The sequence below is a fragment of the Sander lucioperca genome, chromosome 10 (genome assembly GCF_008315115.2).
Source record: "Sander lucioperca isolate FBNREF2018 chromosome 10, SLUC_FBN_1.2, whole genome shotgun sequence".
Classification (NCBI taxonomy): Eukaryota; Metazoa; Chordata; class Actinopteri; order Perciformes; family Percidae; genus Sander; species Sander lucioperca.
This window is the reverse complement of record NC_050182.1, coordinates 8,433,325-8,447,131: the sequence shown is the minus strand read 5'-3', so window position 1 is coordinate 8,447,131 and position 13,807 is coordinate 8,433,325. Positions and strand designations below refer to the sequence as shown.

Genomic DNA, 13,807 nt, shown 5'->3' with positions numbered 1-13,807 from the left:
TCAGAACAGCTTTAGAAAGAATAATTCATGTGTTCATTTCATGGAAGTTAGATTGCTGCAGAGCTCTCTTCTCATGTCTCACAACAACAAACTTCAGCTGATTAAAAACTACGCAGCCAGACTCAGAACCAGGTCCAACAGGAGAAAACACATTTTAACATCATGTCTGAGAATGCCTTCAACAATTAAATCAGCACTTTAAATGGTTCTGAAAATAGACACTAAATGACTGAAAGTAGACACTAAATGACTGAAAGTAGACACTAAATGACTGAAAATAGACACTAAATGACTGAAAGTAGACACTAAATGACTGAAAGTAGACACTAAATGACTGAAAGTAGACACTAAATGTGTGAAAGTAGACACTAAATGTGTGAAAGTAGACACTAAATGTCTGAAAGTAGACACTAAATGACTGAAAGTAGACACTAAATGACTGAAAGTAGACACTAAATGACTGAAAGTAGACACTAAATGACTGAAAGTAGACACTAAATGACTGAAAGTAGACACTAAATGACTGAAAGTAGACACTAAATGACTGAAAGTAGACACTAAATGTCTGAAAGTAGACACTAAATGACTGAAAGTAGAAACTAAATAATTAAAACTAACTCAAACTAAAGTTAAATTAAATCCCAATGTCTAAACTAGAATAAATGTTAAGAGAAATTAACCCTCTAATCTCCTCCTGTAGGGATGATGTGTCACTATATTATATTATAATATGTTATCTGGTGCTGACCCTATGAGAGATGAAGTGGGCGTGTATTATAATATATAACATATATGCTGCTGACCCTATGAGAGATGAAGTGGGCGTGTATTATAATATGATATTATAATATGATATTATAATATTTGACAGTATAAAGATGGAGGACTTCTCAGACTTTTCTATCTCTCTCTCCTGTCATTCAGGTAAATATTCTTTATATTTTCTGTCTTTGAGACGTTAAAACTTCTCTGATTGGTTTAGATTCTGTTTCAGCTTCCAGAAACTAACTTTTTACCAAACTTTAGACGCTTTTTAAAAATGTTTTTTACACTTTATTAATTTTTCATTTGTCATTTTTTGTGTTTGCCAATTTTTATGCTTTCCTGGCTGCTTTTTGGAGCATTTTTACCATGTTTCTTTGGGGTTTATTGGGTGAATTTCTCTCTTTTTCTCAGTTCTTGCAGCTTTATTCTGTGTTTTTGAAGAACCTTAAAGTTGAATGGTTGGTTTTTATGTTTTTGTCCATTCTTTCTCAGACTTTTTATCACTCTTTCAGTAGTTGTTGCATCTTCTGTCCGTCCCTCTCTAAAGAAGTGAACTGTGATGTAACCTGTCTGTTATGATCCCATATGACCAGCACATGTTGGGTTGTTCTGTATAATCTTAGTAATGAAGTGTGTTATCATGTGATATTCCAGGTATCTCTCCTGCTGCTGACTCTAGAACTCATCTCTCTCCTGTCATTCAGGTAAATATACTTTACATTATTATTCTCTCTTTAACACATTTAAACTTCTGATTCTGTTCCAGCTGTGAGGACAAACCTTTCTTTGTCACTTCTTCAAAGTTTTCTAGTATTTATTTAGATATTTTTATCTCTATTTACACATATCTGTATCTGTTTCTCTTTGTATCCTGTTGCCGTGTGGTTATAGCCTAGGAATCAGACTTAATTTGCAACAAGGGGGGTCTAGGCACTCTCTGTTGGCTTGCGAGCTGGAAAAACCAAACTCTAGTCAGGCCAATCACATCGTGTATAGAGTCGGTGGGGTTGTTGCGACAGTTCTGCGTGAATTCCCTGCTACTTGAAAACATAGAAGATGGCTGCTGCTGCTGGTGAACAGCGGTCTTTGGAGTCGGCTTTGGCCGCGACTCTGGAAGACTTGGAGTTCAGCTTTTCTTTGAGAAAAGAACAAAGAACGGCTCTGAAGTCATATTTAAAAAAGGAAGATGTGTTCAGAGTTTAAAGTTGAATCTATCAGCTAGCGTTGCTCTGATTGGTTGGAGAGCTATCCTATTGGTGCAGAGGGAATTTGAAAGACAACCGTTTATCCCGCCCCTCGGATTGAGCCCAGCCAATGGGGAGTTCCCAGACCCAACATCTGGATGTAGGTCAGACCCAGACCCAGCATCTGGATGTGGGGCGGGCTGGTCAGGCTAGCAGTTTTAGTTTGGTTATTCTTCTTTACTACAACTTAACAGTCTGTTCCCCAAGAGAAACTGTTCAGACGCTACACACTTTGTTCCTGTGTTGTTAGTACACACAAACTTTATCATTGTTGGTTATGAAAGAATATGAATGAAAGGATTATTTCTGTGTCTGTCTGATTATATCTAGTCTATCCTTTATAGGATTATTTAGACATATTTTAAATGATGCAGACCCAGAAGAGTAGACTGGTGTTAGATTCAGGATGTCCTCTCTGTGTCTGTCTGTCCTCGTTACAAACCGTCCTCACAGTTTTCCTCAGACTGATGAACATAAAGGGTACTGACGGAAAGTCTGGATTTCAACATGAAAGCCTTTCAGACCAGAATAAGTTCTAGTACAAGTTAGGGATATAGTACAATATATCATTGTATTATTGTACAATATGTCATTGTATTAATATATATATATACAATATCAACCAGAGGAATAATCACATCACTAAAGACACTGAGATGTATTCTGGTGAAATTACAATCGGCCTATTCTAAATGTAAATGTTGTTATTTACTCCTGTTTTTTAATATAATATATACATTTCATCAGTTTTATGAAAACCTGTCACATGAATATGTTTGAACCCTGTTATGAAAAGTAAAATAAATATTTAAATCTTCTGATTCTGCTTTGTCTGAAGCTAATGAAGCGTTCTTTGTCCCTTCTTCAACGTTTCTGAAGCTGCAGCTGTGTCTCTAACCCTTCTTACATATTTCTGTCACTTTGTCCTCTGTTCTGGCAGCTTTTTTTAATTTTGAAGAAGTCTGAAGATAAATGTAGTTTTTGACATTTAAGGAGGTTTTTTTTCCACAGTTCTGGCTGATTTTTCCTTGTTTTACCTTTTTCACATTTCTGAACTTCCTACAGAAGCTTGAAGTTAAATGTGATATAACATAGTTAACTGTGATGTAATGTAGTGTTCTGTATAATCTTAGTAATGAAGTGTGTTATGATGTGATATTCCAGGTATCTCTCCTGCTGCTGACTCTAGAACTCATCTCTCTCCTGTCATTCAGGTAAATATACTTTACATTATTATTCTCTCTTTAACACATTTAAACTCTGGATGTTTATATCTGCAATCATTCAGAACTTATTCTGGCTGCATCAGGACTTTATGGATTTCTTCTGCAGAAAGATGTAGATTAATAATCCTGTGAGCAGTTATTCTGAGCTGTAGAAACTCCTGATGTCACTTAACAAGTTCTTACATCATCAGACAGTCAGGAGACATTTATAAAACTAAAGACATATATATGATAATATAAAGAGATGTTAGATATGTCAGAGTAAAGTCTCTAACAGCTTTTATATGATAATATAAAGAGATGTTAGATATGTCAGAGTAAAGTCTCTAACAGCTTTTCTAACTCTGTATTCTCCAGATCAACATGAAGATCTCTATCTTTGCTGGTGTTCTGCTGATCTCTGCTGCTCTGATCTCTGTGGACGGAGAAGAAACTCCAGCTGAAAAGTTTGAAAGAGAGCATATCATCACTCAGATTATGACTGTTGGCCAATGTACCAAGTTCATAAATGAAAAACATGTTGAAGTGAACCGCGCCTGTAAACCCGAGCATACCTTCATCCACACGACTACTTCGGCCGCCGTCAATGCCATCTGTGATGGTACCGTAGGGCAATCGGTGGCAAAAGTAAGCACGGTCCCTTTCAATATTGTGGTCTGCAAACTAAAGAGTGGCCAGCATCCCAACTGTGTGTACGAAATAGAAGGTAAACATCACAATGCTCAAATTTCAATCACATGTGTCAACGGCAAACCTATTGCCTATGTAGGTTATCATTACAAAATGCATTGAGTTTCAAATACATGAGTAATCTATTACTACCTGGTGAATCAGAGTAATCTGTTACTACCTGATGAACCAGAGTAATCTGTTACTACCTGGTGTATCAGAGTAATCTATTACTACCTGGTGAATCAGAGTAATCTATTACTACCTGATGAACCAGAGTAATCTATTACTACCTGATGAATAAATCCTGTTGAATAAAACAGTTCAACTCTTAACAACGTGTGGTCTCTGTTTATTATTATTATTATTATTATTATTATTATGAGGAGCTATGAGCTGATTCATGACTCAGCACTTTCTCACATTAAAGCAGCTCAACGTGTTTTACAGTCTGACAGTCTCAGCTAAACACTAACGAGACATACAGCAGATTAATATGATCATATGAATAGAATAAAAACTATAAAATAGAATAAAAGCAGAACATTTCCATCAGAATATGTTAGAAACACTGAGGAGCTGAACTGGTTGGAGGCTGAAATGTGTGAGGAGAAGGTGAAGAGGTGAGGAAAGGGTTAAATAAGATGGAGCTACATTATGTCATCCTGCAGAGATTAATGTTACTGGAGACTAACAGCAGCTAATGTTAGGGTTAAATAAGATGGAGCTACATTAGGTCATCCTGCAGAGATTAATGTTACTGGAGACTAACAGCAGCTAATGTGGTGAGAAAAGTTAGGATTTACATTCTACTGTCTTCCATCCATCCATCCATCTTCTTCCGCTTATCCGGTAACGGGTCGCGGGGGTAGCAGCTCCAGCAGGGGACCCCAAACTTCCCTTTCCCGAGCCACATTAACCAGCTCCGACTGGGGGATCCCGAGGCGTTCCCAGGCCAGGTTGGAGATATAATCCCTCCACCTAGTCCTGGGTCTTCCCCGAGGCCTCCTCCCAGCTGGACGTGCCTGGAACACCTCCCTAGGGAGGCGCCCAGGGGGCATCCTTACCAGATGCCCGAACCACCTCAACTGGCTCCTTTCGACGCGAAGGAGCAGCGGCTCTACTCCGAGCTCCTCACGGATGACTGAGCTTCTCACCCTATCTCTAAGGGAGACGCCAGCCACCCTCCTGAGGAAACCCATTTCGGCCGCTTGTACCCTGGATCTCGTTCTTTCGGTCATGACCCAGCCTTCATGACTGTCTTGTTAATATTAATACTGCTCGCTAGGGGTGTAGCAAAAAAATCTATTCATATTCATATCACGATTCAAGCTCTACCGATTCAAAATCTATTCATATTTTTTTTTTTTCTGTTTTGTAATGGCGTGTATACCATAGCTGCCAACACTCCCGTGTTTCCCGGTTTCTCCCGTCTTTTAACCCTCTCTCCCGGACCCCCCCCTCCCGGGAAACTCCCATAATTTGCAGCACGGCCCAAACTCCTTCATAAATAATCAGACCAGTATGTTTGACTAATGTTGACTAGTTGCCAGATCTTGTATGAAACGCATCCTATTCACACACTGTATTCTTGCTGAAGCCATAATAAAGGGACGACCATACAGGTACTGGTGAAACCGTTTCACAGCAAAAACCACAGCTAGTCCCTCTTTCTCTAACTGTGAGTACCCATTTTCTGCTGAAGTGAGAGTGCGTGACACATATCCAATCGGCTTTTCAGAGTCGTCCTCCATCTGGTGCGAAAGGACCGCCCCCACACCATAGGGTGAAGCGTCAAAGGACAGGATGACATCCCTGTCTGGATCAAAGTGCACCAGCAGTCGATCAGAGTGTAACAGTTCTTTTACCTGCTGAAATGCTGCCTCTTGTGCTTGCTGCCACTTCCATGAGCTGTCTTTATGCAGTAGCTGATAGAGGGGGGCCAGTACAGTGGAGAGGTCAGGTAAGAATTTGCCATAGTAGTTCACTAAGCCCAAGAACGGCCTGAGTTCTGCCACATTCTTTGGACTTGGAGCCTCTTTTACTGCCCTCACCTTCTCCTCCACAGGAGACAGACCCTGAGCCGTAATCCTGTGGCCCAGGTAGGTGACACTTGGAGCTTGGAAAACGCACTTACTGCGCTTCAACCGCAGTCCAGCTTCTGCCATCCTCTTCAACACCTGGCCCAAGTTTCTCAGATGCTCCTCCTCTGTTTTCCCGGTGACCAAAATGTCATCCAAGTAGACTGCCACATGGGGAATGTTTTGGAGCAGATTGTCAACCCTTTGTGGGTGTTGATGGTGACATACTGTTTTGATTCCTCGTCCAACAGCAACTGCTGTACGCGTGACTCATGTCCAGTAGCAAACAGGTCCTCCACCAGTGGCAGAGGGTAGGTATCGAGCTGTGAGGCCTGGTTTGCCGTCAGTTTGTAGTCTCCACAGATTCATACCTCACTATCATCTTTCAAAACTGGCACAATCGGTGCTGCCCAGTCTGAAAACTCAATAGGCTCAATGACACCTAGCTGCTGGAGCCTCTCCAGCTCTGCCTCCACCTTGGCTTTCATGGCATATGGCACTGGGCGAGGTCTGAAGAAACATGGTTGCGCTTTGGGGTCTACACACAGTTTTACAGTTGTGCCATGGAGGGTGCCCAGCTCATCTTTAAAAACATCTGCGTACCAACAGGTGGACTGCTTCCGCACGGTGAATCGATATGGCCAGCATAGACGTGGTACTCAAGGAACTGAGGGACTTTCGCCAAGAAAACAATGTGAGTTTGGGGGAAATTAAGGAAGAAATGACCAAGATGAGCGTGAGAATGGACGAGGCTGAAGGACAGATTGAGAAGGCGGAGGAGAGGATTCAGAACACGGAGGACGCCGTGACGGAAATAATAAAGCTACAAATAGGGTTGGAGGATAAATTAATGGACTTGGAGAGCCGCACGAGAAGGGAAAATGTCCGCATCTATGGTGTACCCGAGGCAGCAGAGCGTGACTCTCCAACAATGAGTGAGTTTGTGGAAAAGCTGCTGCGTGACGGTTTGGAGCTGTCCCAAGATGAGTGTGACATACGCATCGAACGCGCGCATCGCTCTCTGGGTCCATCACCGCCAGACGATGCACCCCCACGCTCTATTATTGTGAAATTCCTCAGCTTTAAGACCAAGGAACTTTTGCTCTGTAAGGCATGGCAGAAAAAAGGATTTACTTGGAAGGGCAAACAAGTAAGTTTAGACCATGACTATCCTCCTCTCATCCTAAAGAGACGTAGAGAATACGCAGAGGCGCGCAAGATTCTGAAAGAGCAGCAGATCCCCTTTCAGACTCTCTTTCCAGCTCGGCTGAAGGTGAAATACACTGAAGGAACTATAATTTACAACACCGTGGCGGAAGCTACTGCAGATATGTCCGAGAGAGGTTATGCGGTGAAGGTCATCGGAACGCCAGAAACAGCGTTGGAGCAACTGAAACAGCTGACCTGGACCAGAGTTGGCAGGGGAGCGGGGAGCAGCGCAGCAAACAAGAGGCGAGATCCCGTTTACAAAGAAAAGCTCAGAGCATTCAGGAGGTCATCCCCTGCGCCATCGGGAAATTGAGGTTTACCCATGTTGTTTTCTTTAAAAAAAAAAAAAAAAAAAAAAAGAGCACCTGTTGCTTAGTTTAATGGTGTGCAATAAGTGGATAAATAAGGTTTCTGGAGGGTGTTCTTCTCAGTGACGCCTCAGCCATTAAGGGCCTCCTCCACTGACTGATGAAGAAGTTGCCTCTAAAGGCGAAGCAGGGTCCACCTCAGGGACCCCCACCTTGGAAGTTAGAACTACTTCAGTTTGATTTTTGTCTTTTTTTATTTACTTTTTTTATTCCACTTGTTCACATGTTCCATGTTCAGTGTTTACAAGGGCGTGCGGGGAGCCTATTAAAATGTGGGTACTTGTCCTATAACTCAGATGTGTAGCAGATCAGTGAAAATGGTATCAATCAATATTAATGGCTTACATAACCCGGTAAAAAGGTGGAAAGCCCTATCTAAATTCAAAAAGGATAAAGCTCAGATTGTTTTTATACAGGAAACTCATCTGTCTGATAGTGAACATGAAAAATTGAACAAGCTTGGTTTTAAACATGTCTTTTATTCCTCTCACAATTCGGGAAGGCGAAGAGGTGTGGCGATCCTGGTACACGGCGCTCTAAACTATGAACATATATCAGAACATAAAGATAAGGAGGGTAGATATATAATGGTAATTGGTAAGATAGATGGTATTATTTTGAGTCTCTTAAATGTGTATATTCCCCCAGGAAGCAATTGGTCTTTATATAAACAGATCTTAGAATTAACATCAACAAGGAGTCAGGTAATTTTACTATGTGGTGGTGATCTTAACCTCACATTAAATGCTGAATTGGACTCTTCTAATGGGAAAGGGGATGCGAGAAATATTGGAAAAAGAATGGTACATCTTATGGACGAATTAGGACTAGTTGATGTGTGGAGGGATTGCCATTCAACGGATAGGGAATATACCCATTATTCGTGCGCACACAATGTCTACTCAAGGCTAGACTATATCTTCATGTTTAAAAACGACCTCTGTAGGTTAAAAAATTGTGAAATAGGCCCATGTACTATATCAGATCACAACCCGGTTTACGCTAATATCTGTCTGAATAGGAAGAATAGATCTACTTTATGGAGGTTGAACACAAACATTTTAAATTACCCGGATATTAAAGAGCGTTTGAAGAAAGAAATAGAGGAGTACCTAGAATATAACGATAAGGAAGAGGTGTCACCGGGAATACTATGGGATGCACTTAAGGCAGTGATTAGGGGGAAAATAATTGGTATATCCTCTTACCTGAAAAAAGTAGGTCAGCAAAAACTCCGGGACTTAGAAAAAAAGTTGTTAGATTTGCAATACCTACACTCTAGGTCTTGTAATGGTAATATTAAAGCGGATATAATAAAATTGAAAAAAGAAATAGATGATTTGAACACCATGGAGGTACAGAAGAAACTCATGTTTATAAAGCAACAGTACTATGAAGTAGGAGGGAAATCACTAAAACTTCTTTCCTATAAGCTTAGGAAACAGCAAGCAGAGAGAACTATTCACAAAATTAAGAATCCCCTAAATGATCAAATAGAAATTGAACAGGGAAAAATTCAACAATGCTTTCTGGATTATTATAAGACATTATATTCTCAACCTCATACAGATAATAACCAGGACATAAATACCTTTTTGTCTGAACTTGAGTTACCAACAGTGACAGAGGAACAAAATAAAAAGCTGTTATCCACAATAACTAAAGAAGAAATTCAATTAGCAATTCAAAGATTAAAGGGAGGGAAGATGGCAGGGGCAGATGGATTTGGTCCAGAATGGTACAAAATAATGCAAGTTTTTTTGGTCCCCACATTACTGAAAACATTTAATTGGGTGATTGCATATAAGATAGTCCCACCCTCTTGGAGGGAAGCAATAATCTCTATCATCCCAAAAGAAGGAAAAGATAGACTGCAGTGTAGTAGCTATCGCCCAATTAGTGTTCTGAATATAGACTATAAGTTGTTCACCTCTATTATGTCAAGAAGATTGGAAACCATTTTACCAGGGCTAATACATAAAGATCAGACAGGTTTCATCAAACACAGACAGACTCAAGACAACATTAGAAGGGTTTACACATATTGAGGCAGGTGGATAAGCGAAAATTAGAGACCTTAGTTTTGAGTTTGGATGCCGAAAAAGCATTTGATTCAGTGAGGTGGTCCTTTTTATACAAGGTGCTTGAGAAATTTGGTTTTGATAAATCTGTAATTGAGGTTATTTCAGGGTTATACAATAACCCAACTGCAAGGATCAAAATTAATGGAGACCTCACTGAATCATTTGTACTGGAGCGCGGGACTCGACAAGGGTGTTGCATCTCGCCTCTCCTCTTCGCCTTGTTTATCGAACCTTTAAGCCAGTGGATCAGGCAGAGAAAGGATATAACTGGAATAGGTACAGTAGGAGGGGAACAAAAATTGGCACTTTTTGCTGATGATTTACTATTGACTATATCTTATCCCACTCGGGTGGTTCCTAAAATCATTAAACTATTATTAAACTATGGCTCTTTTTCAGGGTACAAGGTTAATGTAGATAAAACACAGGTATTAACTCTGAACTATACCCCTCCAGAAGAAGTCAAGAATAGTTATAATTGGAAATGGGGGGCAGAAAGTATCAGGTATTTAGGGGTGGTATTGCACCGAGACTTTTCTAAAATGTTTGAAGCTAATTATGGCCCTCTGAATAAGGCAATTAAATCGGATATACAAAGATGGAATAACATTCCTTTTTTGGACTTACATTCTAGGATCGATTCAATAAGAGTAAATATTCTCCCCCGATTGCTTTACCTATTCCAGTGTTTACCAACTTTCATACCTCAAAAACAATTTGTAGAGTGGGATAGGATGCTGTCAAAATATATTTGGAAAGGGAAAAAATCCAGAGTTAAGTATAAAACCTTACAATTGAAGAAGGATAAAGGAGGTCATGGTCTCCCTTGTCTACAGGCATATTACTGTGCTGCACAGTTAAGACCATTAATATGTTTGTGTTCTTCATATTACACCGCAGGATGGAAGGTTGTGGAGGGGACAAATATTAAAGCAGTACCAGTTCAAGCTTTATTAGCAGACATCAAACTGCAGAATAAGATTCGCTTAATAGACGAACCCATTTCCCATGTAATGATAGCAGCCTGGAATGAAGCAATTGAGACTTGTGGATTGGAAGACACTTCAAAAATTTTAAAATGGTGTGCATACGATTCAGATTTTACCCCAAATCAGTATGATGATAGATTTAAGAACTGGATTTTAAAAGGATTGACTGACTATTATTCATTTGTTCATAAGGGGGCACTCAAATCTTTTGAATCTTTGCAAAGAAAGCATGGACTAGGCTCTGCTGACTTCTTCAGGTATCTTCAGATCAGGCACTATTTTAACCAGAAATTGAAAGTGAATTTAAACAATCTAGGATTCGTGGGTACATTTATATCATTAACTACAAATTCAGGAGCACACAATAAAATTATATCCAGGTTATACAACAGCATCCTGCGGTGTAAAAGGGACAACACACTCTATGTTAAAACGAGGTGGGAAAAAGAAGGTAACTTGAGAATCACAGAGGAATGTTGGGAACATATATGCAAAATACAATGGGTTTCAACTGGTTCTAATGTATGGCATGAATTTTGTTGGAAAAGTATAATGAGATTTTTCATCACCCCGGTTCAGAAGAGGTATCGGGGCAATGGGGATGCTTGCTGGAGATGTGGGGGGTGTGGTGCTAACCATTACCACATTTTTTGGGACTGTCGAGTTATTTCTCCGTATTGGTCTAAGATTCATGAGCATACACAGAATGTTTTTGCATTTGTTTTTCCATTTGCTTTTGAAACCTTATATCTCAGTAACATTTCAACGGATCAATTGGACTCAAAGGAGAAGAAACTTCTTTACATCTTACTGGCAGCAAGTAAAAAGGCTCTAACGAGGAGATGGCTCAAACCAGAACCACCAACAACTGAGGACTGGATTAACATTGTGCACGAGATCTACACAATGGAAAAACTGTCCTTTTCACTCAAATTGCAGAGGGACACTTTCTATAAGATATGGTCCAAGTGGACGGAATATGTTAAGCCGATTAGATCAGACTTTGTGTAGATACTGCTGCCTTTTACTAATTTTGCACAGATTTTCAATTTTAAATGAATACCACTAACTTAAATAATATGGAAGAAAATTGGCTCCCCCGCCACCCGCACTCGAGTTCTGTTGTTCTTGTATTAAAAATTTAAAACGGTAAAGCAATGTAATATACTTAATATGTCATACAATTGTAAAATTCAATATGCTTTTCCAATAAAAGATAAATAAAAAAAAAAAAAAAAAAAAAAACATCTGCGTACCTTCCTAGGATGTCTTCAATCACTCTCATGTGCTTGATTTCCCCACAGTTCAGGCGAACTTTCCGCAGAATGTCACGACCAAGCAAACTTGGCCCCACTCCCTTTACCACAAACAGCCTCGTGAGACGGATAAATCAGTAACTTCATTACCTGATAATCTCTGAGCTACTGAACAACAACGTCAGCTAACGTTTGTTGACACTATGATGGAACTAAACCTAACACTTCATAAGTCTCTGTAATAATGACCAATTTGACTCAATGTTCTATCATTCAGCTAATTTAGTTGCTTAAGTTTTAATTTACGTTCTAATCTGTGCCATGAAATGACCAACTTCTTCTCTGGGGTCTATCAACATTAAACTACACAACCGTCTCCTGCTCTCCCTCTGACAGATCAGATAGAGACTCAGCCAAAGGCGGGAGTCTGGCACCATAACCTCCTCTGATTGGCCAACACTACATTTCTGTTAACCCTTTCCTTGACTGTGTTATAGGTGCATAGCATCGGCGACAGACACACAGGATATTAAACCTGTTTGAAGCCCTTTTAACCTGTAATTGATTGTCTTCTGTCACTAACAAAAAAGTTCACAAACTCTCACTTGAAGCACCAAAAGTTTTTTAATATTATAATTTTTAGGGGGGGGGGGCTGAGATGAAATGTAGGGTCTACAATCGTCTAAAATCGCCCATGGTTTTCAACATTATTAAACACTTTCAGTATCTCCATGCACCAACCAGCTCTGTCTTCCTGCTGCCTAACAGGAGGCTGTGTAGAGAAAGCAGGCTCACTAAATCAAAGATAACAAGCGCTGTAATAAACAGATTTTGTTCAGTTGGTTGCCAATCGGTCTTACATTTTGACATAAATACTCCCAAATCTTCCCATTTGTGTCCTGTATGCTCAGAGAGGGAGACATGAAGGGATGAATGATAGACTGTCAACATGTTCTGTTCTTCAGGGTCTAATGAAATACTGCAACACTGTTATCTGACCCAAATATTTGTGTGATTGTTACTCATTCATTGTTGCCGTCCCTGTAACATTGTTTTTCATAAACTTTGTCTGACCCTAATGACACGTGTGGTGTTCAGTGTAGTGAGTCCTACACGTCTTGTGTGTTAACAGCAGAAGTGCATTTCCTGGCTTCTTCCAAAAGTAGATCACGGTGTGTGTGAGTGTGTATCTGTGATTCATACCAGGAAACACCACAGACTAAAAGTTTTTTTTTTAAATCGTTGACCAGTTAAATTACATATCTTACATTCTTTGGCAGCTCTTCCTTCCTGCTTCCTCAATGTGTGTCTGTCATTCATACCAGGAAACCAGTTACCTTTCCCTCCAGGAGAGTCAACATTTTGGACCGTCTGAAGAAACTGTAAGTTGCTTGTTTGAAATAACATAAAACACAAGACTTTCACCAGGAAACAGGTGTGCATGAAGAAGTAACGAGTCTGACGCTGAGAAACACAGACCAAGCGTCAGTATTTTACCCGCTGGGTGTGTGTGTGTGTGTGTGTGTGTGTGTGTGTGTGTGTGTGTGTGCACGTGCGTCTCTGGCTGGTTCAGATATTTTGTTCTGCAAGTTCTCACATTTTGCACCATGTTTACCTTCATAGTTTGTCTGTGTGTGAACATAGTATGAATCTGCAGCACTTCTCTAATCTCTGGTTTCTCCTTTCCGACACGTTTAGACCTTTTTGCAGCTTCTTGTACAGGTTTTCTTTTAAACTTTTGTCAATTTTTACATTGTTTCAGGCTTTGAACCCTTGCTTCTTCAACATTTGCCGGCTTATAAATCATTTCATTGTTTGTTTCCAGTAAAATAAGTATAAAATATAATGAACTGATCTGTTTATCATTTAATAATGATGGTTATTGTCAAGTGTTACTAAAGAGATGTTAGATATGT

The 13,807-nt window shown here is 39.9% G+C and overlaps 1 protein-coding gene and 1 long non-coding RNA gene across 2 annotated transcripts in view; one reads left to right on the top strand and one right to left on the bottom strand.

Moving 5' to 3' along the window:
* The first annotated feature begins 876 nt into the window (after positions 1-876).
* On the top strand, positions 877-4,027 carry LOC116058386 (ribonuclease CL2-like). Its single transcript, XM_036006374.1, has 3 exons — positions 877-924; positions 1,420-1,469; positions 3,593-4,027. Exons 1-3 carry the CDS (start codon positions 879-881, stop codon positions 4,025-4,027), a joined length of 531 nt encoding a protein of 176 aa, XP_035862267.1. The 5' UTR covers positions 877-878.
* Positions 4,028-4,239: 212 nt separating this feature from the next.
* The window catches only part of LOC118496043, a 26,931-nt gene continuing 17,363 nt past the window's right edge, over positions 4,240-13,807 (bottom strand). The window contains exons 2-3 of the long non-coding RNA XR_004898512.1: positions 5,029-5,037; positions 4,240-4,252 (exon numbers count right to left, since the gene is read on the bottom strand). This is a non-coding gene — a long non-coding RNA (uncharacterized LOC118496043). The remainder of the gene's footprint in view (positions 4,253-5,028; positions 5,038-13,807) is intronic.

Excerpts from the sequence above, each read along its gene's own strand:
- LOC116058386 (XM_036006374.1), top strand. The coding sequence starts at position 879 with ATGGAGGACTTCTCAGACTTTTCTATCTCTCTCTCCTGTCATTCAG. Across the intron at positions 925-1,419 it reads CTCTCTCTCCTGTCATTCAG|GTATCTCTCCTGCTGCTGAC; the intron begins GTAAATATTCTT and ends GTGATATTCCAG. Across the intron at positions 1,470-3,592 it reads ATCTCTCTCCTGTCATTCAG|ATCAACATGAAGATCTCTAT; the intron begins GTAAATATACTT and ends TGTATTCTCCAG.